General features: G+C 20.6%; 6 protein-coding genes across 24 annotated transcripts; 2 read left to right on the top strand and 4 right to left on the bottom strand.

Moving 5' to 3' along the window:
- Positions 1-503: 503 nt before the first annotated feature.
- On the bottom strand, positions 504-1,749 carry LOC122718966 (coiled-coil domain-containing protein 134-like). Its single transcript, XM_043944420.1, has 3 exons — positions 1,415-1,749; positions 956-1,165; positions 504-856 (listed from the first exon to the last, which is right to left on the bottom strand). The coding sequence occupies exons 1-3, from the start codon at positions 1,614-1,616 to the stop codon at positions 510-512; spliced, it is 759 nt and encodes a 252-aa protein (XP_043800355.1). The 5' UTR covers positions 1,617-1,749; the 3' UTR covers positions 504-509.
- Positions 1,648-3,739, top strand: LOC122718967 (protein YIPF6). The gene is made up of 8 exons (XM_043944421.1): positions 1,648-1,780; positions 1,880-2,118; positions 2,346-2,474; positions 2,695-2,773; positions 2,858-2,900; positions 2,972-3,103; positions 3,349-3,506; positions 3,595-3,739. Exons 2-8 carry the CDS (start codon positions 2,089-2,091, stop codon positions 3,708-3,710), a joined length of 687 nt encoding a protein of 228 aa, XP_043800356.1. The 5' UTR covers positions 1,648-1,780; positions 1,880-2,088; the 3' UTR covers positions 3,711-3,739.
- Positions 3,740-4,256: 517 nt separating this feature from the next.
- Positions 4,257-7,307, bottom strand: LOC122718975 (tetratricopeptide repeat protein 8). 4 transcript variants are annotated; one of them, XM_043944451.1, is made up of 8 exons: positions 7,199-7,307; positions 6,168-6,373; positions 5,928-6,060; positions 5,677-5,821; positions 5,137-5,561; positions 4,898-5,069; positions 4,564-4,770; positions 4,257-4,487 (listed from the first exon to the last, which is right to left on the bottom strand). In XM_043944451.1, exons 2-8 carry the CDS (start codon positions 6,340-6,342, stop codon positions 4,371-4,373), a joined length of 1,374 nt encoding a protein of 457 aa, XP_043800386.1. In that variant the 5' UTR covers positions 6,343-6,373; positions 7,199-7,307; the 3' UTR covers positions 4,257-4,370. The 4 variants fall into 4 exon arrangements, with proteins under 4 accessions (XP_043800386.1, XP_043800387.1, XP_043800384.1 ...); XM_043944452.1 differs by lacking the exon at positions 7,199-7,307 and adding an exon at positions 6,618-6,633; XM_043944449.1 differs by lacking the exon at positions 7,199-7,307 and adding an exon at positions 6,424-6,580 and having other exon boundaries at positions 6,168-6,360.
- Positions 7,047-14,181, top strand: LOC122718971 (WD repeat-containing protein on Y chromosome). 12 transcript variants are annotated; one of them, XM_043944429.1, is made up of 20 exons: positions 7,047-7,219; positions 7,296-7,389; positions 7,563-7,667; positions 7,744-7,935; positions 8,203-8,314; positions 8,381-8,517; positions 8,621-8,815; positions 9,269-9,476; positions 9,561-9,763; positions 10,165-10,365; positions 10,439-10,683; positions 10,809-11,066; positions 11,191-11,277; positions 11,348-11,610; positions 11,747-11,987; positions 12,528-12,702; positions 12,784-12,954; positions 13,058-13,140; positions 13,330-13,405; positions 13,871-14,181. In XM_043944429.1, exons 1-19 carry the CDS (start codon positions 7,149-7,151, stop codon positions 13,334-13,336), a joined length of 3,048 nt encoding a protein of 1,015 aa, XP_043800364.1. In that variant the 5' UTR covers positions 7,047-7,148; the 3' UTR covers positions 13,337-13,405; positions 13,871-14,181. The 12 variants fall into 12 exon arrangements, with proteins under 12 accessions (XP_043800364.1, XP_043800365.1, XP_043800368.1 ...); XM_043944430.1 differs by having other exon boundaries at positions 13,906-14,181; XM_043944433.1 differs by having other exon boundaries at positions 9,561-9,662; positions 10,193-10,365.
- Positions 13,650-18,372, bottom strand: LOC122718973 (inner centromere protein-like). 3 transcript variants are annotated; one of them, XM_043944444.1, is made up of 9 exons: positions 18,049-18,372; positions 17,013-17,477; positions 15,701-16,840; positions 15,324-15,482; positions 15,062-15,252; positions 14,798-14,981; positions 14,502-14,693; positions 14,299-14,416; positions 13,650-14,056 (listed from the first exon to the last, which is right to left on the bottom strand). In XM_043944444.1, the coding sequence occupies exons 2-9, from the start codon at positions 17,466-17,468 to the stop codon at positions 13,863-13,865; spliced, it is 2,634 nt and encodes an 877-aa protein (XP_043800379.1). In that variant the 5' UTR covers positions 17,469-17,477; positions 18,049-18,372; the 3' UTR covers positions 13,650-13,862. The 3 variants fall into 3 exon arrangements, with proteins under 3 accessions (XP_043800379.1, XP_043800378.1, XP_043800377.1); XM_043944443.1 differs by lacking the exon at positions 18,049-18,372 and having other exon boundaries at positions 15,701-16,837; positions 17,013-17,547; XM_043944442.1 differs by lacking the exon at positions 18,049-18,372 and having other exon boundaries at positions 17,013-17,547.
- Positions 18,373-19,389: 1,017 nt separating this feature from the next.
- LOC122718974 (cGMP-dependent 3',5'-cyclic phosphodiesterase-like) lies at positions 19,390-23,758 on the bottom strand. 3 transcript variants are annotated; one of them, XM_043944447.1, is made up of 12 exons: positions 23,402-23,758; positions 23,021-23,137; positions 22,082-22,323; positions 21,833-21,942; positions 21,617-21,756; positions 21,352-21,538; positions 21,053-21,234; positions 20,796-20,980; positions 20,455-20,719; positions 20,073-20,360; positions 19,841-19,986; positions 19,390-19,694 (listed from the first exon to the last, which is right to left on the bottom strand). In XM_043944447.1, the coding sequence occupies exons 1-12, from the start codon at positions 23,513-23,515 to the stop codon at positions 19,475-19,477; spliced, it is 2,196 nt and encodes a 731-aa protein (XP_043800382.1). In that variant the 5' UTR covers positions 23,516-23,758; the 3' UTR covers positions 19,390-19,474. The 3 variants fall into 3 exon arrangements, with proteins under 3 accessions (XP_043800382.1, XP_043800380.1, XP_043800383.1); XM_043944445.1 differs by having other exon boundaries at positions 20,455-20,731; XM_043944448.1 differs by having other exon boundaries at positions 20,455-20,731; positions 23,021-23,088; positions 23,402-23,521.
- Between the last annotated feature and the right edge of the window lie 511 nt (positions 23,759-24,269).

Below are 24,269 nucleotides of genomic sequence, written 5' to 3' on the forward strand. Positions count from 1 at the left end.
AATGATCTCGAGGCGAATTTCTTGAAAATTTTTTTTTATTTTTTTCTTTATTAAAAATTTATTAGTTTTATTACTGTAAACTATTCATGAAAATTAAAAGTTTTAGAAGAAAAATTATAATTATTTAATTAATTATAATTTAAATATTATAACATTTTTTTATGATTTATTTTTATATTTCTTAAAATCTTATCTTTATTTATATTATATTATATAATTTTATAAACATAGATACATGAAGAATATATACACAATAGTACATAACATATAAATAAATTAAAATTTGATAATAATAATGATAATGATAAAAATAATGCTTAAAAATGGAATAAAGACAAAAAATATTATTTATTAAAAATAGTAATAAACAATTATATTTTAAAACTTTTAATTAATATATAAAAAATTACAGATAAAAAATTTCTTACTATAATATATTAAATATTTGAAAAATATATAAATATATATTTTATTATTATATATACAATGAAAAATATATAATATATAATTTATAATTCAATTTTAGTTATTTGTGGTTTCTTTTTTTGCTTTTCTTTTTTTGCTAATTTGCTTTTTTTTATTTTTCCGTTATTTTCTTTCTGAAGATTAGTAGAGTGCCAGTAAGGATTAAAATATCCTTGTTTGCGTTTTATCACATTTAATTCTTGAGATGCTAAATGAATTTTAGTAATTGTTTCCGAATCTAATAAATATTTCGTTCGATACGTGAAATTTAAAGACCAATTTACGATTGAATTCCATTTTTGTTGTGTTTTAAGTATACGATGAACAATATGAGGAAAATGAAGAAGAATATCTCCAAAAAATGCTGTATTTTCTAATGTAGTAGATATTGCTAAAAAGAAAAATATATAATTTTTTAATTTTGCAAAAACTTTTTTTATCCTTAAATATCTTTAATATATTTAAATATATTATCAATAAAAAAAATTACCATTTTGTATGCTAATATTTTGCGGCAAAGACCTATTATCTGGATTAAAACCGCCACTTTCGATTAGTATTTTACTTGCTTCGATTACATCAATCATCTTTTCACCGAGAATTGTGATCATTTTGTACAAATGTTCATAATTATCTATTTTTTGAAGACGTTTGATAGCTTCGGTATGTTCCTTGCGTTGATATTCAAATGATTTTTTGACTAATAAAATTTTAGTTAAGGTATATTTACAAAATTAAGTAATGAAACAATGAAAAGGAGATAATATATTATACTTGCATATATTTTATATTATAAATAAATAATATATAACAATTTTATATGTTATATATAATTATATATAACATATAAAATATTTATATAGATCCATACTTACAATATCAATATATTATTGAAATAAGAAAAATAAAAAACAACAAATATAATACAATAAATATTTTTAATGGATACATAATTCTTCGAATACTTTAATTTGAGATGAATTATTATGTGGATTCTTGCTAATTTGTTGCTTTTCTATAGTTGAAGAAATATCTTGCGCATGTGCAATATATGTCAACATTGACACGACTACAATATAAATGAGAACGCGTGGCATTTTATCGAATAAAAAACTGTTTGAATATAAACGACGTAACAATAAAATACTCATATTGAGACAAGAAATAGTTTTTAATTATTAGTGATCTTCATATTTTATCAAGAACAATTATATAATCTTAACCAATATTTAATTGAAATAAAATCACAAGTTTACAAATGCGACATTATAATAGTGCTGCCACCTATTAACTTTAATATATCAAATGTGTCAACGTTAGTATCGAAATTTTCGAAAATAGTTAAAAGATATGCAAACACATTATAATTATGTGACAATAATTTAAATCATGATGTATGTATGTATCTTTTTAGATTTTTTTATTAACATCATTCTTAAAAAAAACCAAATTGCATTAACTTCCTGTACATATAATAATAGTGCAATATTTAAGATATTAAGAAAATATTGAAAATTTAATTCAAATAACATACATATGGCATAATGATTTGATCTACTATGACAATATTTGCATTTGATATCCAAATAATTTTATAATTCGAGTTACATATCCACAACAAATATGGCAGCGACAGATGATACAAAACTCGATGTAAGTATAAGTATTTATGTGATACTGTATATTAGACATGCGATATTTTTTATTTTTTTTTAAATACATTTGCTTTTATGATTTTTAAATGTTTTTAATTTTATATAATTAATTTTTTAATAAAAATATTGAACATAATAAGTTTTTCATATATATATAGTAAATGAATAATAATAAACAAATAGTAATATTAACATATAGTAATATTAATATATTTTAATTTTAAGTTTAAAGTTACAATGGAATATGCTGATCCTCAGAATATTGAAGGTGAATTAACAGTAGGAGCCAAACAAAAATCAAATCTTGGAGAACCTGAATTTAATACTTTAGATGAACCAATCAGAGATACAATTGTAAGTAAAAAAAAATTTTTTATATAATATTGTTTGAGCATGTGAAAATCTTTTTATCATAAATTTAAAAAATATATCAATTCATTAATTATTATTTGTTTTAAAATAATACTATTTTTATTTATTATATTTATATTTAATTTTTTCATTATATATTTAATATAAATTACTTATATTTTTTTACTATTTTTACTATTACTTATACTTTTTTAAATTACAGCTCAGGGATGTTCGGGCAGTGGGTAAAAAATTTTATCATGTTTTATATCCTAAAGAAAAAAAAAGCTTATTGAAAGAATGTAAGTTTTTAAAAATATATTTATATTATAAATTATTATTTCATTTTTAACCAACAAAAATATTAAAAATATTTTTAATTTCAGGGGATCTTTGGGGACCATTAGTATTATGTACATTTATGGCAATGTATGTTCAATATTTGTACTATGTTCTAAATATTTTATTTTATAATTATCATAAATTTTTCATTATTTTAGGATATTGCAAGGTTCTTCCGATACAGCAAATAATTTTAATGATGGAGGACCAGAATTTGCAGAGGTTTTTGTAATTGTATGGATTGGTTCCATAGTTGTTACTTTAAATTGCAAATTATTAGGTGGCAATATGTAAGTATTAATAATTATAATGTTACATGAATTTTATGATATAAATTTGTAGAAATTATTAAAGTATTGATAATTTTTTTATTATTTGAAAAACAAATTTATTTTGAAATTCTTTTATTTCATAAATTTAAAATGTTATAATAAAAAAATGAAAGCAAAAGAAATTTATTCTATATTTTCTACATTATATTTATCATATTTAAAGATATTTAAATCTAAAAGATATTTTAATATATTTATTATAGATCCTTCTTCCAAAGTATTTGTGTCTTAGGATATTGCTTGTTGCCAACTGCCATTGCTTTAATTTTATGTAGAATTATATTAATCACAGAGCAGACTACTTTCTTATTTATTCTAAGATTCATTATTACTATGATTGGATTTATGTGGGCAACATATGGTTAGTATAAGTTTGTTAAATTTAACACATAAATTTTTATTATATTTTTAAATCTGTAAATTGCAAATATGATTTGTATATATTTTAGCATCAATGGTATTTCTTGGTGACAGTCAACCAGTAGGAAGAAAAGCTTTAGCTGTATATCCAATATTTTTATTCTATTTTGTAATTTCATGGTTAGTTATATCTCATACTACATAAAATAAAATATAAAATAATTATAACAAGAAGACTGTACATTTTTTCATATTTATGCATAAAATAAAATAAAAAATTGAAAATCTAGGAAAGCTTTAAAAAAAATTCATATATACATTATATATCAAGAATTGTAGATAAAAATTATTATTACATATTAGTTATTATTATGTATTTTAGAAATTCATATTAGGAAATATAAATTTATATGTCAATTATTTAATTATATATAAATATATATATAATATTAATTTAAGGATAAAATAACAAATAATGATTAAATAAATTATAATCAGATTGTTATATATTTATACATAAATTTGATAAACAAAAATATCTACAAAATACAAATGAAAATTTTTATTTCATTCATTTTAAACTATGATTGACTATGTATAATGTACAGAGAAAATATAATTATCAAATATTTTTATTATAATTAAATTATTATTAACTATTTTTAATTATATTATAATTACATTCCTATTAAAATATTCATTTTTTAGTCATTTAAAAATATTAAATGAAGCAGTATTAGATCGTGAGATTTATACTTTTTACATACATATATATTATGTACGTAATATTAATTGTAAAATTAAAATCAAATATCAATAAAATAATACATTTTACATGATATAAATAAATTTCTATTTTTTCTATTCACACATGTGAAAAATATCTCTCTAATTTGTTCAGAAGAGTTTTACTATCATAATGATTAGGATATGTATTTAAAGATTTCTTTATAGCAATGTAACTTGTTTGAAGATCTCCAATCTATAAAATTTTTAAAACAATAAAAGTATAATACTATATTAATATAATATATTATTACAATATACAATTATAATACCTCGTAAGCTAAATAAGCACTATTAAAATGAGGCTCATGAATAAAGTTAGCAATATTAGCAGCAGCATGAAAATACGTTCTTGCTGCTGTTATATTTCCATTTCGAATTTGTATAACTCCAAGATTATTATATGCTAATGCATGCCTATTGTCATTAATGATAGCTAATTTTAGACATTCTTCTGCCATCATTATATCACCTACTGTCTAAAGTATTTGATAATTAATAATAAAGTCTATATATAATAGAAAATTTTTAATCAAACTTTTACTAAAAAAATAATTTAAAATATTATTCATATAATTAAATGTTAAAAAAAAATAATATACATACAATAGCAATGTGAGAAATATTATACCATATATCTGCTATATTTTCATCAGTTGAAAGAGTAATTGCTCTTTCAAAACAAGATATAACATGATCATATTGCTGAGCATAAAAACAACATAGTCCAAGATTATTAAATAATTCGGCATTGTACACTCCCATTTGTAATAATCGTCTACTCAGATAAATAAAAAATTGATTTCAATTATATATTTACTTATTACATCTATATTTGTATTTACCTATAATATCGCAAAGCTAATTCAGGTTGGTCATTATAAAAATGATATATTCCGATACTAGCTATTGCTTCTGTATGAGAGGCATCTTCTTGAGCAATTATTTTATAATATTTTAATGACATACTCATATTATTTAATCCATCAAATATCCGTCCCATTTCCGTAAGAATATTCACATCATTATTAAAATATTCAAGACCTTTTTTACATGTATCTAAAGCTGCCAATGGTTGATCAAGTTTAATGTAAATTCTGATTAATCGTAAGATCACTTCAATAGTTTTAAAATCTCTCAGTGCTGATTTAAATTGTTGTTCTGCATCTCTAATCATTCCTAAACTATAATAACATTTACCAAGTTGTACTTTCCACCACCAATCTTTATATTGACAAATTTTTGTTGCTTGTACTGCTAAATCTAATGCCTACATGTGTTATAATTAATTAAAATAAAAATATAATAATAATTAATAAAAATTATAGAATAAATATTAATGTTTTTTATTAATTACAAATATTGAATAATATGAATTTACTTACGTATCTTATATCATGTTCGTAATAATATATATATTCAAATAATGATTTAGCAATATTTGGTTGATTAGCATATTTAGAAATATTTAAACGTGATAGTTGTATAAACGGTCTTCCTGGTTCTGTTAACATGGATGCTGTACCTAATCTATCATAATATATTTAAATTAATTTTAAATAGATAAGTATAATAATAAATAAAATGAAAATTTATTAATTAAAATCATATTATTTAGTAATGCAAATAATTATACCTAATATTTCGGCTAGAATTTGCAGTAATTGGTCTAGCTGTCATAGCAACTCTGGGTGTCCTTAAAGTTTGCTCAATTGATTGAGATATAGCAGATTGAGTAGCTGGTCGTATAATACCAGTAAGTGGTCTACCTTTGAAGAGATATTATATTTTTATGTTAAAATTCTATATTTAAATTTCTTTTTAATTATGTAATATTATAATTATTTAATATTATTTTAAATTTTCAAAAATTAACCTGATTGAGTTTTGGGCCGAAGATATTGTCCTGTGAAAGAAGTACCAGGATTTTTTAAAGATGTTCCTGGTCTAGGCATAGAAGATATTGTATAATTATCTAATAAACTTTCAGCAATTCCTTCTTCTTCTCCTTCTATATCATCTATATATACTTGTAATGTTAAGGCACGCATTTTTAAGATCCATGCAGTCTATAATAAAGATCTATAAAAATATAAATTATTAAATAAAATAGATATTAAATGTACTTATACCTGATCAAGAGGATTTTTTTTTAATAAATCTGTACATATTATTGTACATTCTTCATATTTTCCTCTACTGAATAGGCTTAAAGCTTTAAATAATTCCATGATTTAATAAAAAGATTAATAAAAAAGACTGATTATAAAAATATCAATTTTTGAAAAAAATGTATATTTTAAAAAAAAACATATTTTATACGAACAAAATATATTTAAATATACAATAGAATGCAAGCGAATTTTCCATGCAAGAAAATATTGATTATCTTATAACTCTGTTTATAGATTAGGGAAACAAAGTATATCATTTTTTATATTTTATCTAAACATATTTAGGATTAATATTATATATTATATTATATATTATATAGAAAATAATTAATTTGTGCTATTTTGCGATTGAATTATTTTATATTTTTTTATGCATTAATAAAATATTTATTTTTTCATTTGTAAAGTAATTTTTATTTACTTGTTTTATATTATTTTTTGTATTTAAATAATATTATTTATTGATTCATATTGATAAACATTATTTTTTCAAATAACGATATCATTTTTATATATGTAAATGAATATTATTTAAAAAGTAACAAAGTACTATCTTATACATTCGTTTTATGTATGTCAAAATTTGACAAAAATGTTTGACAAATCTATTTGTCATATTATCTTTATTTATATTATATACAACTGATAATAGATTATAATCTATAATTCATATAATTACAAAAATGGAATATTTTGATAATAATGCTTACAATAATAATATCTTTGATAATACCTTTGATGTCGATAATAATAGGTTAGTAAAAATAATAATGTTTGAAATATTTCATAAAATTAATTCATTATTGTATAATCCATTTTTTTTTATTTAGCATTCAAAAAGCTTTTATAGATTTTTTTGAAACGAAAAGTATACAAGAACAATGCACAGAAGAATCTTTAATTCAACTGCACGAAGCATTTTTGGTATTTACAAATTTAAAAAATTTAAATTTTATTTAATATTTTTAAAAACTTTCAAAAATAAACTAATAAAATTATAATTAATATAACATAAAAAAATTAAATTGCTAAAATTTATATTTTTATTATTTATATATTTAATATAATAATTTTCATTTTTCATTATGAATGTATAGACTTCACCAAATGAAGAAATGAATATTGATCAGTTATATGATGCGTTTGAAAATATATTGCATATTAAAATGCCAGAAGATGAATTTAAAATCTTATTTAGAAAAGTAATAATGAAGATTTATTATTTTATCTTTATGTTTTTTATTAACATACATAATTTTTCTTTTTTATTAATAATAGATGAACTTAAAAAGAGATGGAAATATTACATGGAATGAATTTATTTCTTATTTATTAGTAGAATTCCAGAAAAAAGATATTTCATTACAATTGCGAATATTGAAACTTCCTATAACTGGTATTCCTCAACTCTTGAAATCATATCATCGTACAGCTATACACAAAATTATGTTTTATCCCGAAATATTACCTGTATAAGTATATTTATATTTAATTTATATTCACAATATAAATTGTACAATATAAATTTATATTTACAAATAGAGAAAGAATAACTATATTGCATATATATATAAATTAAAAAATTTATAAGAAGAGAAAGACTATGATATAAAAAACAAAAATTTGATTAATATATTTCTTCTAATAAATATTTACTTATTATATAACATATTTATTCTTAATAATAATATTATATTGTTATTAATTATTAAAAAATAATTCTATGCGTATACTTAGGACAGGACTACAAGTTTTCATAGAGGATCTTATTTGACTGTGACCAAGGAAGGAATTATAAATTATTGGTCGTTAGATTTAAAATACGAACGTAGTGCAAAATCTGTAAATCGTTAGTAATTTTATTCTGCATTTTTTTTCTATATACATCTATGTTAATTTTTCAAATGTTTTCCAGCATCTTTAAAAGTTCAACAAACTTTAATAACTGATATGATAGTAATGCCTGATATACAAATAGTATGTACGAGTTCTACCGAATACGATTTAAGATTTTACGATACAGAGGCAAAAAAGTTTGATCTTCGAATAATGGTTGGTTATATTTTTCTAAATAAATATTAATTTTGATTTTTACATAAATTCATTATTTATAAACAAAATTTTAAAAAATACATATTAAAAATTTTACAATCAGATAACAGGATTGGAAAATGCAGTTATTTGTATGGCTTATTACTTTAGTAAAAATATCAAAGAGGAATCACATTTTGTATTTGGAGATATGAGTGGATCTGTTAAAATCATAATTTTTAATCCATTAGACAAAGGACCATTTAAACATGATCCTCAACGTGATACGTTATTCATTCGTTACGATTCTGTACTTAAGGCAAATAATTTACTTTAGAATTTTTAAAATTTTAATATCCTCCGTAATGTTCTACTTCTTCATTAATTACACTGTAGTATTCTTGAGTCCATTGGGTCATTCATTTTATTAAAATTTTTTCAATATTCTTATTTCAAAAATTCTAAAAAAAATTAGAATTCTAATATTCTCTACTTTTTATTCAATAAATTTATTATTAATTATTGAAAACTTTCTTCATAATATAATAAAATGATAGAAATAATAATTAAAATATTCAAATGAAAAATTTCGTTCATATTTATGGATTCAAGTAATAACAATATATATATATATATATTTTGTTTTTAAAAAACTTTTCTGAAAATTTATGAAAGAAATTTAAATTTATTATTAAATATGATTAGATTCTATATATATATATATTATGTATATAAATTAATATATTTTAATTAGTTAAAATCTACATTATAGGGCGAATTGAAAGGAATCAGAATTTTAGAATTTAAAAATGTTCATACAAATTGGGTGAAACAAGTAGCCTATTACGGAACTTTAAGATCTTTTATATCTAGTAGTAGATGTAGTACTTGTTCTTTGTTAATAAGCGATCTTACAAAGACTAAAACTCAATATAAATTTAAAGTTAACATGGGTATATCTTGCTTCATTTTTTGCGAAGGTATATATAGCTATAAAAAAAAGTTTTTATTCGTTTATTTATATATATATATATATATATATTTTTAAACATTTATCTATTTAGAAATTCAATTATTAGTAACTGGTGGACCAGATTGCATAGTTCGAATTTGGAATCCCTATGTAACAAGAAGACCAAATTCTATATTTCAAGGTCATCGCGCAGGTATTTGCGCCTTAGTTGTTCAAGACGGTAAACGCGTATATTCTCTATCAAAAGATAGATGTATCAAAGTGTGGGATATATTAGCTCAGTCTTGTATTCAGGTTTTAATAATAACAATAATATTAATACATTAATACATTACAATTATTAAAATATTTGTACTTAATTTTTTCTATTTGTTAAGTATAATTAATATTTATTGATGCAAATATAATTTTTATTTGGACCAATTAGCATGTTTTATATTTAAAAAAGAAATATTTAATTCATAATTAAAAAAATAAAACATTTAATTGATTTATCTAATAAAAATTTTATATTCATTAACTATTTTGATAGAAATTATTACTTACAATTCAGGAAGTACAAATATTTTTAAAAGAAATATTCTATATGAATATTCTACAAAATATTTTTATCAAAGATATTTCTGTTAATTTTATTTACAGAAATAGAATAATATTAATTAAATAATAATATAAAATTTAATTATTTTACATAGACATATAATGGTCTTCCTACTGAATTAGGGGAACATACAACAATGACTATAGTGTATAATACATTAAATCGCAAAATGATCGTTGCTGGTGCAATAATTGCAATAATTGTTTGTGATCCTAAAGTTGATGAAGAAGTATCTGATGGCTTTACACATACAAAATCTGTCTCTTGTGTTTTATATAATCATCTCTACAAAGTGGTAATTCATATTCTTTGTAATCTCTATATCAGAAATTAGATTATTTTGTTTAATCATTTATACAAAAACTTAGGTAGTTTCAACTGGATTAGATTCTTGTATAATAATTTGGGATCCATGGCTTGGAAATCGCTTATTTTTAGTAACACATGCACATAGCAGATTTTTATATGGCCAGTTTCATGACATTGAAATTACTGCTGCATGTTTTGATGAGTCTGAACAATTACTAGTGACAGGTGCTCGAGATGGAACATTAAAAATATGGCATTTTAATACTGGTACTTGTTTACGAAATATGGAACTTGAAACTCAATGGTATATTTTTATTATATTATATTATTTTTTTCTATTAAGAGTTGCTCTAGCCACTTTTGTTATTTATTACTAAGTAATATAATATCAAAATATTTCTTATATGTTTATTTCATTATTCTATATAGTGAAGTAACAAGTTTAGTTTGGTTGGAAAATCGAATTTTATGCAGTAGTTGGAACCATCAAGTTGTAGAATTCGCAATTTCTGATGCATATATCTATAAAAAACATTGGGGGCTAATTCATACTGATGATATTCTTTGTTCAGCTATGTGGTATCCTCAGGTATTGGCTACAGCAACTTTTAATGGAGAGATAATTCTTTGGAGATTAGAAACAGGCCAACCATATCGGAAATATAAAGTTAACGAACCAATGGCTCGGTAAGATCTGAAAGATTAAAAATATTAAAATGAAATGAAGATATAAATAATAAATAATAAATTTAAAATTTTTTAAAAACAATATATTATAAAAAATAAATTTGAATTAATTAATGTTACATAGATTTAGAATAAAATATCTACAAAATGATAAAACAAATGAAAAAAATAAATCTGAAGAAATTACAAAAGAATTCATTTCGTTACAAAGGTATTCTATATACCATTATTATATTTTTGTAAAAAAAATTTGAATCACAATTACAATCATTTGTTAATAGTCAATATGAAACAGTTTCTAAACATCAAGAATCTGCATTGAATATTACACGAATTGTTGCTGTTCGATCTATGATATTTTTAAATGCTCGATCAGTTAAACCTGATGTTGGAACATTATTAGTTTCTCTTGATTCCGGTTTAATACAAGTATGGACTCATCATCCGGCTGGAGGATTTTTAGAAGCTTTTTCAGTTATTCATATTGTACGTGATTGTGCATTAGCATTAGCAACTGATCCTGAAAATCATTTTCTTGTAACAGGTAAAAAAAAAATTTTCTCATTTTTATTACTTCTAATTAATTGTTAAAAATTATTTTTATATATAATGCAATATTTAATTAATACAAAATTTATTATATTTTAAATTTATATATTATTAAATTTATTATAATTTAGGACATTGTGCTGGATATATTAAAGTTTGGTATCTTGCAAATTATTTGGTATCAGATCCTCCTGAGATAAATATGATTCATTTACGGTTAGAATTTCCATTTTTATGGAAAGATAGATTTTTGGGCAGAGCAAAAAGAGCTGTAAAAGATCAACCTTTACCACTTTTACTTTCATCTGTACGTGGTCATTTAAAATCTATTACATCTGTACAAATAATTCCAGATGCACGCATTATTATTAGGTAAAAATAAGATTTTTTTTAAATTAATGTAATATTTTATTGTAATATTATCATTTTCACTAATATAATTAATGTTTTGTCTCACTTATTTTCAAAAGCTTTTTTTTTAATGTATTTTTATTCAAATATATTCATAAATATTTCGTTCGAGATAGAAATGACTTTCCTTGTGATTTATTGTAACTTCTTGATTCCAAATGTTACATTAACTCGGAAATCAATATAAATATTAATATAACTTATTTTATGAACTTTAAAATTTTTTTTATGCACATTTATGTTATAATATTATAACAATTATTCATATAAAAAAAATTTTTTTTTGAATATATCTTTTTTTAGTTTTTTCTTCGATAATAAATTTTAACAAATTTTATTTAATTATGAATTTTCAATTCATAATTTTTCCAAAAAAATTGTTAAATATTCAAAATAATCTTTATTAAATTTTTTTTATTTAAATTTATTATTAAATTTTATCATTAAAACAATATAAAATTCATGCTATTCTTTTTGCTAATCTTATTAATCTTTGCTAAGCGCTAGTACAGATCATTCTGTACGTTTGTGGACATTTGGCGGACGTTACATTTCAACTTTTGGAACATTTAAACCTTGGTCACCGATTTTACCAATGATTCCAACTTATCAGTATTTTAAAGATTACAGATTACCACCAGATATTAAAAAAGTTGCTAGTTCTACTACATTAAAAGTAATTAATGTTTTTTGCAACTATTATCAATAAAAAGAATGTTTATTAATTATTAACTTACTATTATGTAAATATAAAAAGGTTCTTGAAGGAGGAATTATTAGCCAAATAACTGATTCTGATATATCAAAAACAGCTTTTAAAACAGATTATATTATGATCAATGGACAAAGACTTACTATTAGCATGATGGATAGAGCAACATTAATGTTGCTTATAGATTATCCAATTTTAGACACTTCTTTACCATATGTAAATATTTTTATATTTAATATAATTTTGTCTATTACAAAAATAATATTACATTAAAAATATTAAATATTATACATAATTCATAAAGAAAATAATGTTACAGATACCTATATATACACACTTAAGATTAAGACCTTTGGAAATCATTCAACCACCAAAATTACCAGCATTACTACAAAGAGTAACGTAAGCTATTTAATTAATTATTTATTAAATTTATTTTTATTTTTATAAATTGATAATTGTGTCAATGATTTGTTCCAATTATTATTAATAATAGTTTATATAAATTATTATGTCTTATATAAACTATATATATATTATATATATGTATATATAAATTTAAATACATACTTGTAATATTTTTTTTTTTAGTAAATAAACGTAATCACTGTCGTAAAATCACTACACGTAAAAAAGAAAATATTTTGAAATATCATCAAAATAAAAGGTAATATCGCATTAATATTTCACTTTAATAAATTTTTTATTACAAAAAAAAAAAAAAAAAAGATTCATTGGTTATAAATATAATAAACTTCGATCAAATAAATGAATAAAATCTTCTTTTTGTTAAAAAGTTATATGAATATGATTATTTATTACTTATTATTGATTAACTGTATGATAATTCTTTTTTTTGCCAATCTTAACATAATAAAAATGATACATATAGATAAAAAAGAATAGTAAAATTTGATCAATATAGAAATAACATTCATTGATTAGCTTAAAAATTAACAAATGGAATGATATTACATATATTGATATATCAAAAAAATATATATTATTTTTCAATGATAGTTACGATGTAATATTTTTTCTATATTACATATACAAAATATAACAAGTACTTCTGTAAGGCACAAATTGAAATCAATAATATTTGACTTAATAAATTATACCTTTCATTCAGTTTCCATCATGGAATAACGTGGAGGTGTCTTCCAGATTGCACTGGATGTACGTTTTAATTTATTTCTATCTATACCATGAAACAGTTGAGTCAAATCTGGTGTGCACTTTCTGGTATCAAAGAATTTAAAAATTGCTCTCTCCGGAATATATCGTTGTATTGCAAGTTGAGTTTTACGTATTTGCGCTAAAAATAATAAGAATTCAAATGTATAAAAAATTCATATTTGTTTATCTTATTTGATAATTATAAAAGTGAATATATTCAAATTAAAACTAAAGCTGCAAAACTAAAGCTAGATTATTTTAAAAATTTATACTTATTTATTAACAATATCATAAAAATATAATAACAATTATTGAAACTTTTATTAATAGGTATGTAAAATAACCAAAATTTTTATTTTTATTTAAACAAAATATACTTACATTGCGCCCAGTATGGAATTATATGCTTTGGTTTAGTTTCATCATCTGAATCATCATCGTCAGGTTCACTATCCAAAATGTAAGTTGTTGGTCCATTATACTTAGATCCGTATTTTGTCTAATATATTAAATTAAGAATAAATTGTATTTTTGTAAAAACAATAAAACAAACAAAAAACATTTTATTAATTTAATAATTTTACTTGTGCAATTTGATTTTTAGCTTTCATTGCTTCAATCGCAACTTGTTGTTGAGTTCTTAATTCAGCTTCTTTTCGTCTTTCAGCTTCCTGTTCTCGGCGTCTTTGCTCAGCTAATATACGTTCTGCTTCTTCTTGTTCTTGTAAACGTTGCAAACGAAGTTGTTCTTCTTGTTTTCTCCTTTCTTCTTTCTCCTGAAAAAATAATATAATTATAATTAGATTTTCTGAATATATAAAAATCAATATTTTTATTTATTTTTTGTTCATATTTATTTTGTAAATTATTAATTTTATACCTGAGCTCGTTGTAATTGAGCCAAACGTTTCTTTTCCATTTCTTCTCGTTGTTTCTCTTGCAATTGTTGCGCTAAACGTGCTTTTTCTTCTCTTTCTTTTTCAGCTTTTTGACGTTTTTCCATATCTTGTTTTTCTTTTGCTTCTCTTGCTAATTTATTTCTTAATTCTTTTTCTTGTCTTTTCCTTTATATTTCATATATTATTATATATATTTGATACATTTTTCAGTAATATGTATTAGTTTAAAAATGAATATATTTTACCTTCTTTTTTCTTCAGTTTGAAGTCTCAATGCCTCTTCTCGTTTTTTTCTTGCATCCTCTTCATTTAATTTTCGCTTCTTTTCATCTATTTTATCTAATGAATTACGTTTATTGACTGATTTTGGAGCTTGAATTAAAGATTCCACCGATGTAATAATATTTGAACGCACAGCACTTAAAGGCTTATTATTCTAAAATTAAAATATTACTTTTCAAAAAATAATATTATTAATATAATAAATAAAAATCAATAAATTCTTACATTTGTGTTAATTTGATTTGATGGAGTATGAGGAATGCGATTAACAGACAATGGTAGTTGAGTTTTTGTTTTAGTTAATGGAGTGGTCTTCTGTTGTTGTTTATAATTTATTTTTTCCATTGAAATTATTTTAATTTTTTGTGTAGATTGTAGTTTATTCTAAAAATAAAATTGAAAATATAAATAAATTTACAATTAATAAAATAATTCATATTTTTAAATAATTTTAAATTTTTTGAGATTATTATACATATTATACATAATGATGTACATTATATATATATATATAATATATTATAAACAATATATTATAAATAATATTTATCTAAGTTTCTGTTTATCTACAGTTTCTCTTTATATTTTTTTATTTTAAATACCTCTTTATGTTCATCAACATCCTTATTCTGCTTTGCTAGTGAAATTTTTTTGGCTTTTGCAAGTGATTTTCGTGCCAATTTATGAGCAACTGTTTTCTCTGTAATATTCATATTTTCTAAAGCTTCTGCTTGTGCAGCAGCTCTAGCACGAGTTTTTGTTCTAGTTATTCTAGTGGGTACATCAATATCAACAGCAGGTTTTGGACTATTCATGCCTACTTGCTCAAATGCTTCAACTCTCTTTTTTACAGATTCCTTAGCATATGGACTAAATAAAGCATTTGATTTATATGTATTTCTCATTTCCTGGAATCCTGTATTAATAATTGTGCTAATTTCCTTCAAAGTTGGTTTCGCTGGAGTATTAGGTATTCCATCATCACTTGATGTTGTAGAATTATTTAAACGTTTTTGTCGTTTTCTAATTTCTTGTTTTTTAATATTTGCTTTAGGTTTTTTCACTTCAGGAGATGATTCATCCTCTGTGAGTAATTCATCAAATTCTTTATTGACCATGGCTTGTTTTAATTGTTGCATTCTATATTGTAGAGCCATTGAGGAAGGTGATGGAGAAGATGGTACTTTAAAAGTTTGAAATTCTATTTTCATTTCATCTGTTTTCTGTTCATTACTATTTCTTATATTATTATCTGAAGTTTTTTTAATTGTCACAGTCTCATTTAGTTTTACTGTTGATAAAGGTTCCAAAACTACAGTAGCATTCATAATTTTCTGTGTAGTAAAAGTAGAATTGAAATTCATTGTAGAATTCATAATAGGAGTAGGTTTTCCAATTGCATCCTCATACATCGAAGGTTCATCAATATCATTTGTTATTGGTGCAATGACTGTATCATCAATATTATTAGATTTTTTATTTTTCATATTTTCACTTTGTGAAAAAGTTCTTTTTCTACTTGAACTTCTCGTTCTTATCGAAGAAGATAATTCATTTTTTTCTTGTTCTATTGTATGTATCATTATAGGAGAATGATTTTGTGAATTTAAATCTGTAATTTTCTTTAAAAGAGTTTCATTTTTCTCTTCTGTTTTACTATGTTTTGTAGGACCTTGTGAGGTATCTTCATCTGAGCTACTTCTAGCAGATTTTTTTCTTTTAGATGCACTCTCACGTTTCTTCTAAAAATTTAAAAATATTTAATATTTTTTAAAAAATTTATATTTATTAAGAAATTAAATTTAATATATTGATTGACTAATACTATACATTATCAGATATTAAGAATAAAAATTAATATTATACAATATATAATTACACATTACATTACATATAAAAAGCTATAATACTAACATTTAAAACAATGTCTCCTTCAAAGTTTGATGGTCTTCGTAATTTTGTATTAAGTGATATTGATTGCTGCATTTTAATATTATTTGCAGCTTTCATTGAGGCTTCTCTTTTTTTCCGACCAATAGTTTCTTCTATATTCTCATTTTTTATATTTTTATTTTCTAATTTTTCATTTATTACACTAATATTTGATAGTGTATTATCAATAATAATAATATCATTTTCTGGAATAGTTTCAATACATTGAATGCCTCTTTTCCTTAGAACACTTGGTGTCTTTGTAATTAAAGGTCCAGAAGCTGATTGTGGTATTTGAGCAATTAAACTATGTAAATAATTCAAAGTATCTTGTAAATTATCATTAATAGACTTTTTAACTTCTTGACAAGTATTATGGATATTCATAAGATCCTTGGTAATCATTTCTTTAATTCTATTTTTTGATCTAGTACCCATATTTAAAATCTGTAAAATAGTCATATAAATACTTTAGATATAAATTAAAATATTATTATATTTTTAAGTAAAAATATATATGTAAAAAGTAAAATATTATATATAAAATATATGTAATATTATATTTAATAATATAATCAGTACATGAATTATAGTTAAAATTGTAATATAATAAAAATTAATAATAAATAATATAATTATTTTTATTAACACAATTTTATTTAAACATATATATATATATAATTTTTTATAAAAAATATTTATAAATAGTAAGTAACAATAATAATATTATTAAAGTATTATTATAGTAAATAACAATAATAATAATATTAAATAATAAAAATGATAAAGAAATGATAAAATAGTTAAATAATAAAAAATAAATTTAATTCAATTACGTATATATATAATTATAATAATTTGTTTTTTATTGATTTTAATTGAATTCACAATTTAATTAATATCAATAAATTTATTATTACATTAAACAAATATCAAAGTACTATAAAAATATATATAAACATATTTTAAAGGAAATAAATTAGGGGATTGAGATATACTTATTAATATATTTGCTTACCTTTTACATTTGTATAAAAACTGAAAAATTATAAATATAATTTTCACAACAAGATTAAATAAATTACACAAATTACTGTCTTTTAATGACAAAATATATAAAAGAACGGAAATCCTTAACGACAATCTCCATTTCGTGTCATAGGCGGGATCATGTAAGTTTTATCCCTCAAATACATAACGAATTTTCAGTTTAATTTGAATCACTGCTTTTAACGCCATCTATTCTCGCGGGCGCGCCATTTTCTTCTAGAATTTAAATAATCCGATTCTATTTGATTGATTAAACTTATAATCGGTATTTAAAGATTTTTGTTTACATATTTGCATTTTAATAAATCATAGAATAAATATAGAAATAGAATGATTTGTCATCCATTTTTTATCATTTAATTGATTATTTTTTTACTTATTGAATTTTTTTATAATTTTTTTAATTCTAAAGATATTTCTTCTATACCATTTCTTAACTCTATATTCTAACTATAATGTGTATATATATATATATATGTAATTGCTATTTTTTGCGAATATGAATATTTTTTTATAATTTTTTTAATTTTAGAAATATATATATACATAGAATCAATTTTTTCATTTTCATTACTTGAAATATCTTGTTTATTTTTTAGAATATTAAAAATTTTATTAAATATTAAAAATTGAATTTTATGAATGCACGTTTTGATATTAATTTTTTTATAAATGAACTACTTAAAAGACTTGTGAAAGTTTTTTTGCTTAAAATTGTAAAATAATGATAAATTTATTTAAATATATAATATAAATTTTATTATTCATTATATTGTATTGTTTTATTTCTTATGAATTATAATATTTTATATACTATTTATTTTTATAATATTTTTATATAAATTATAATATTATAAAAAATTTTTAACAAAATTTTAATTCATATTTTTAAAATATAATATATATTTTTAAAATCAAAGTCTATTCTTCGTACAAATATATTATCCTTATAAATAAAAATTTTATTAAAATAATATTAAATAATATTAAATAATAATATATCAAATACATATTAAATATAAATATATAATAATAGGCATTTATTTTATATATTAAAAAATATATTTTCAAAAAATAAAATAAAATATATATATAATTCATAATTATACATATATTATATATAAATATATATATATATATATGTATATATATATATTTATGTACTCTACATATTTACATGGCTTAATCTAAAATAATATTATAGATTACATTAAATTTCTAACATATATTTTTAGAACGCCAGCGCTCTTATAATAAAGAAAAATTTTCTTTAATTCTTATATAATTAGTAATTAATAGACTTATTTTTTTGCTTGTAAATTTAAAATGTCATGATTTATATATGTTAAAATGTTTGCATTCATAATAAATATACACCTTTACATTATTGTATATTATTTTAATGTTGAATCATTAAAATTGAAATCTTTTTTGCGTTGAGCATAAAGTTCTGTTACTTCTTTTTCAAAAGTAGGATTCAATAGAATAGTTATACCTTCCATTCCTTTTTCCATGTATTTTTTAAATACATTTTTAGATTCTTCCCATAAATCTCGATTTTCTTTCAGCACATCAATAAGTGGTTGTATCATTGGAAATAATGTAGAAAGATTACTAAAAAAATAATAAGAATAAAACAAAATGATATAAGAACTAAAATAATTTGATTTAATAAAATGAATAATCAAATAACATAATAATAAATAATTGAATAAATTTTAAATTTGATTTTTATCAAAAAGTTATATTAAAATGCTTACATAAAAAGTGGAAGAACTACATTTGTAATGAAATGAACTTGAAGGTCTGGTATAGATGCTCGTTCTCTATCCATCATTTCTATAGGAGAAGTACCCATACTTTTTTCCAAATCTCCTTGTGAAAAAAATTCCTCATAAATTTTTTCCTAATACAAGAAAAAAAAGTATATAAATTTTTAAATAAATTATTTTTTTATAGAAATATATCCAAATTTAGAATTTGATATATTACTGCAGTTTTTTTAGTAATTTCCCAATATTTAGTTTGATCACTAAGATCACAACATGTCATAAGCATATCAATCAATAACTTTTTATGTGTAAGATTATTTTTATCAAATTTATCTTTAATCATCATTTCCTGTTTCTTTACTTTTCGAAAATGAGATGCTAAATCTGTTGCAAGTATATTATTCTTCAACATATTTAATATTTCACCATATTCTTTACTGTTAAAATTCTCAAATATATTGCAACCTTCTGTATTTAAAATACACATGGTTTGTGCGAAATGATGTCTCTGTTAAATATTGAAAATGTTGAAAATAACAAGTTATTCTATTAATTATGACTCTTATTACAATAATTTTATTCATGTTTTATTGTTAATTTACCTCCATTACAGAACCTTCAGAACTATATAAACTAGCTAAAACTGTAGAACCTATTGTTTGAAACATATTATTTGTTCCTCTATGATCTATATCATGACATAAACAAGACACTAAAAAAGTTAAAGCTTCTAAATGTGTTAAATAATTTTCATTAATAAGATTTAAATTTCCTATTAATAAATATGCAAAATGTGTCACTGAAAATGCATGTATCCAATTATGATATGGTGCATCTCTATATCCTTTTTTTACATACAATATAAATCTGTAATAAAATCTGTATTTTAATTAATATTTTATTTTTATTATATTAATTTTATATCGAAAATTTTATGAATTACCTGATTAAAGTTGACAATTTCAATTTCCAATATTTAATAAGACCTAAGTCATCAAACATTTTAATTATATAACAAGGTATATTATCATAAGGTACATTTCTAGGACAAAATTCAAATTTATTAAAGTCTTTTATATCATGTTTATCCTTACAGTTCAAAATTACTTGAATACTTTCTTCATCTATCTATATATATATATAATATTTTATTGAAAATAAAAATCAATAAAAAATATTTATATTTTAAGAAAATTTTACCTTCATATGGTACATCATCACTTCATTACTAAGCTTACTTCTTGCTTGAGCAATTTGCATTTTTTTATAAACAATACTATGCATTAAAGAAATACCACAATAAATACTAAATGCTGTTGCAACTTCTTCATCAAAAACATCAAAGTATAATCCATTTTTTTTGTTACAAAGTTGTGCAACACCTGTAATTACAATTCATATTATAGTAGACAATTTTTTTACATTTTAAAAATATAAAAATAATGTTACTAAAAAATTTAATTTTCTTTTTGTGATATATAATAATAATTTTTTCTTACCTACAATTTTTTCTTCATCTCTAATTGGAAAACATAAAATATTTCTTGTTCTAAATCCTGTTATTTGATCTATACCAGGATAAAAAAGAGGATGTTCATATGCATTTCTAATATTAAGCACTTTTCCACTAGTTGCAACATGACCTGCTATACCTTGTCCTATTGGTATTCTCATTTCTTCCAGAGACTAGAAATAATTATATTCTTAATTTTATATATGAAGCATATATTTAAGTTTTTAAGTCTTTTTAAAGTTTAAACTTACTTTATCTATAGCAATACCATCAAACACTTTAGCAACTAGATCTTGTTGTTCAGGATCTAATAAAAATAATGAACAGCGTTCTGCATTTGTTAGATTTTTAGCTTCTGTCATTATTTCTCTCAATAAATCAGAAATTTCTCCTAATCATTAATATATAAAAAATGATAAATATTTATAAATTTTTGTATATTAATTTTCTAATAATGATAATATTACCTAAATATATATAAAGTTTTCTAGAAACAGCAAGTAATTTTTGACATTGTAGTTTCAATCGAGTTTCTTCATAACATGTAAATGAATTTAGAAGAAATCCTAAGCAAAATCTATATTAAAGAAAAAATATTCAAATATATCTAAAGAAAAATATTTTTTTAATGAATATAATTTTAATATTTCATAAAATTGCTACACTATTCTAAAATTTAATTAATTAATTTTTAATATAATACAAAAAAATATTACCTAAAACAATCTTGTACTATTGCACATTTACATATAATTTCATTTTTGGAATCATTATCAATCAAACAAACTAACAAAGCTATATAATTCTGTTTAGGATGTACTATAGGAACAGTTAAAAATGAATTTGATATTGAACATATTGGTTGAAGATGATATAATAATTCTTCATCAAGCATTGTCATATCTATAGCAGTTGGCTTTTTATTTTGTATAGTTTTATGTAAAATATTATTTGATATCTAAAAGAAGATATATATATATATATATATATATATTATTAATATTAAAATTATTTAATATTTTAATATTAGGATTTTGAATAAAATATATATTATAATTTTTATATATATAAATAATATACAAATTAAAATTTTAAATTCATAATAAATTAATTATATTATTTTATTTAAAAAATTTTATAATTTACTTTACAGAAAAAAAGTGACAAAAATAAAATAAGCTTTATAAATAAATATATAATATGTATATTTATTAATGAATAAGGATAAATTATATTACTATTAATAATTATATTTCTATAACTAAAAAACTAAAAGTTTCATGTTATATCAATAATACTTTTTTTTATGGTTTCTTTTATGTACATTCCTAAGAATTCTATTTGAGGATTAAACACTGTTAAGCAACCTTTATTTATAATATAACTCTTGAAAGCATCATTTATTATATTTCAAAAATTTAATTTTCCAAAATATAAAGTTTGTTGTAAATCTCATTAAATATTATAAAAATATTAAATAATAAGATAAAAAAATTTTTAAAGTTAATAAAAGATTGATTTTATTTATTTATTCTTTATAATTGCATAAAAAATAATATTCTTTATAATTATATAAAAAATAATATTCAAAAAATAAACAATATTATTATTATAATTTATACTATATTATTATAACATAAATAATTTTTACTTACAGGAAATCTTAATTCTCTATCTAAAATTTTTTCTCCTATTACATGAATTATCATTTCTTCTGATTTTGCTAAAATTGATATAAGAAAACATAATTTTGTATTTGTTGCAGTTTGAATCTACAATATTAAAAATTTACATTAAAATGATATTTAATTTTAAAAGTAGTATATAAATATTTCTTATATTATGAATATTTCAACAAATATATATTATAAACAAATTATTTATTTTAATGTAATAAAATTGTTTATATTTCATGGAAAAAAATATTTTTTATAAAAAAAATATTTAATCGTTAAAAAATTGTATAAAAAATTGCAATATCTTTAAAAGAATCATGCCGCGAAAAATTACATAAAAATAATGACTATATTACTCACATATTTATTTAATTTTTGTTGTGATTGAGGATAGGAAAGATAACACATATCTTCTAGAAGTAAAAGAATTTGTTCCATTTGTGATGTGTTTAAATTAATTAAACTCATTTTCATTGATTCTACTATATTTTTTACCAAACTAACTTTTATAAATCATACAATTTAATCATATTTATCTTTTTTATTTTAAATTTCATTTTTCGCAAATATAATACAAAATGATCTTTAATAATTGTCTATTATTTTTTTAATGTTCATGAAAAGTATTTATTTCAATTATTTTTTAAATTTAAATTAACTGTCAAACCACAGGAGAAGCATGTTATAAAGACTTACTACAATCTCTATCTCTATAGAGCTTTGCTTTCTACGTACTTATGTATTTCTTCAATCATGAATAAGTGATATACGCAAGGTTTACACCTTACGCTGTTTTTTAAAATTTTTTTTATTTTTTTCATCTTTATAATATTTCATTTTTTTTTTAAATTTGAAAATTAAATTTATATAATATACATAATTTAATATAATTATTATATTTTTTTTAAAATTGGTTCTTAAAATATTTTATTCATGTTTAATTTTTTTATTCATATCTAAATCTTAATAATAAAATCATATTTTATGTAATTTGTTTGAATTTTTAAAAATATGTTATAAATGCTTTTTTTATTTTTTAATTTTTTATTAAATTTTTTATCTAATTATAATTTTGATCAAATTTATCCATATATTTATAAATAAAGAATATTATATTCTGTAATGTTGGCAACATTTTTGAATAATTTGTATCTACATGACGCGTTTTTGTTCTATGAAAAGTATAATAATGGATAATATTGTTTGTGCAATTGATAGAAGATAATAC

Source organism: Apis laboriosa, unplaced genomic scaffold (assembly GCF_014066325.1).
Source record: "Apis laboriosa isolate Shangri-la unplaced genomic scaffold, ASM1406632v1 scaffold68_cov148, whole genome shotgun sequence".
NCBI lineage: Eukaryota > Metazoa > Arthropoda > Insecta > Hymenoptera > Apidae > Apis > Apis laboriosa.

Bases quoted from the DNA above. Each gene is read 5' to 3' on its own strand.
- LOC122718973 (XM_043944442.1), bottom strand. From the start codon at position 17,492: ATGACTATTTTACAGATTTTAAATATGGGTACTAGATCAAAAAATAGA. The intron at 15,253-15,323 runs GTAAGAATTTAT...TTTTAATTTTAG, and splicing joins CAAATCAAATTAACACAAAT to AATAATAAGCCTTTAAGTGC. The intron at 14,982-15,061 runs GTAAAATATATT...TGAAATATAAAG, and splicing joins CAAACTGAAGAAAAAAGAAG to GAAAAGACAAGAAAAAGAAT.
- LOC122718971 (XM_043944429.1), top strand. From the start codon at position 7,149: ATGGAATATTTTGATAATAATGCTTACAATAATAATATCTTTGATAAT. The intron at 10,684-10,808 runs GTATATTTTTAT...TATTCTATATAG, and splicing joins ATGGAACTTGAAACTCAATG to TGAAGTAACAAGTTTAGTTT. The intron at 12,955-13,057 runs GTAAATATTTTT...ATAATGTTACAG, and splicing joins TAGACACTTCTTTACCATAT to ATACCTATATATACACACTT.
- LOC122718966 (XM_043944420.1), bottom strand. From the start codon at position 1,616: ATGAGTATTTTATTGTTACGTCGTTTATATTCAAACAGTTTTTTATTC. The intron at 1,166-1,414 runs GTATCCATTAAA...AAATTTTATTAG, and splicing joins TAAAGTATTCGAAGAATTAT to TCAAAAAATCATTTGAATAT. The intron at 857-955 runs GTAATTTTTTTT...TTTTCTTTTTAG, and splicing joins AAATATTAGCATACAAAATG to CAATATCTACTACATTAGAA.
- LOC122718974 (XM_043944445.1), bottom strand. From the start codon at position 23,515: ATGAAAATGAGTTTAATTAATTTAAACACATCACAAATGGAACAAATT. The intron at 21,943-22,081 runs GTAATATTTTTT...TCTTTAATATAG, and splicing joins ATAGTACAAGATTGTTTTAG to ATTTTGCTTAGGATTTCTTC. The intron at 20,981-21,052 runs GTAAAATTTTCT...ATATATATATAG, and splicing joins TGATGATGTACCATATGAAG to ATAGATGAAGAAAGTATTCA.
- LOC122718975 (XM_043944449.1), bottom strand. From the start codon at position 6,522: ATGGAATTATTTAAAGCTTTAAGCCTATTCAGTAGAGGAAAATATGAA. The intron at 5,822-5,927 runs GTATAATTATTT...ATATTATGATAG, and splicing joins AATTCTAGCCGAAATATTAG to ATTAGGTACAGCATCCATGT. The intron at 5,070-5,136 runs GTAAATACAAAT...TTATCTGAGTAG, and splicing joins TTAGCTTTGCGATATTATAG to ACGATTATTACAAATGGGAG.
- LOC122718967 (XM_043944421.1), top strand. From the start codon at position 2,089: ATGGCAGCGACAGATGATACAAAACTCGAT. The intron at 2,774-2,857 runs GTAAGTTTTTAA...TTTTAATTTCAG, and splicing joins AAAAAGCTTATTGAAAGAAT to GGGATCTTTGGGGACCATTA. The intron at 3,507-3,594 runs GTTAGTATAAGT...TATATATTTTAG, and splicing joins ATTTATGTGGGCAACATATG to CATCAATGGTATTTCTTGGT.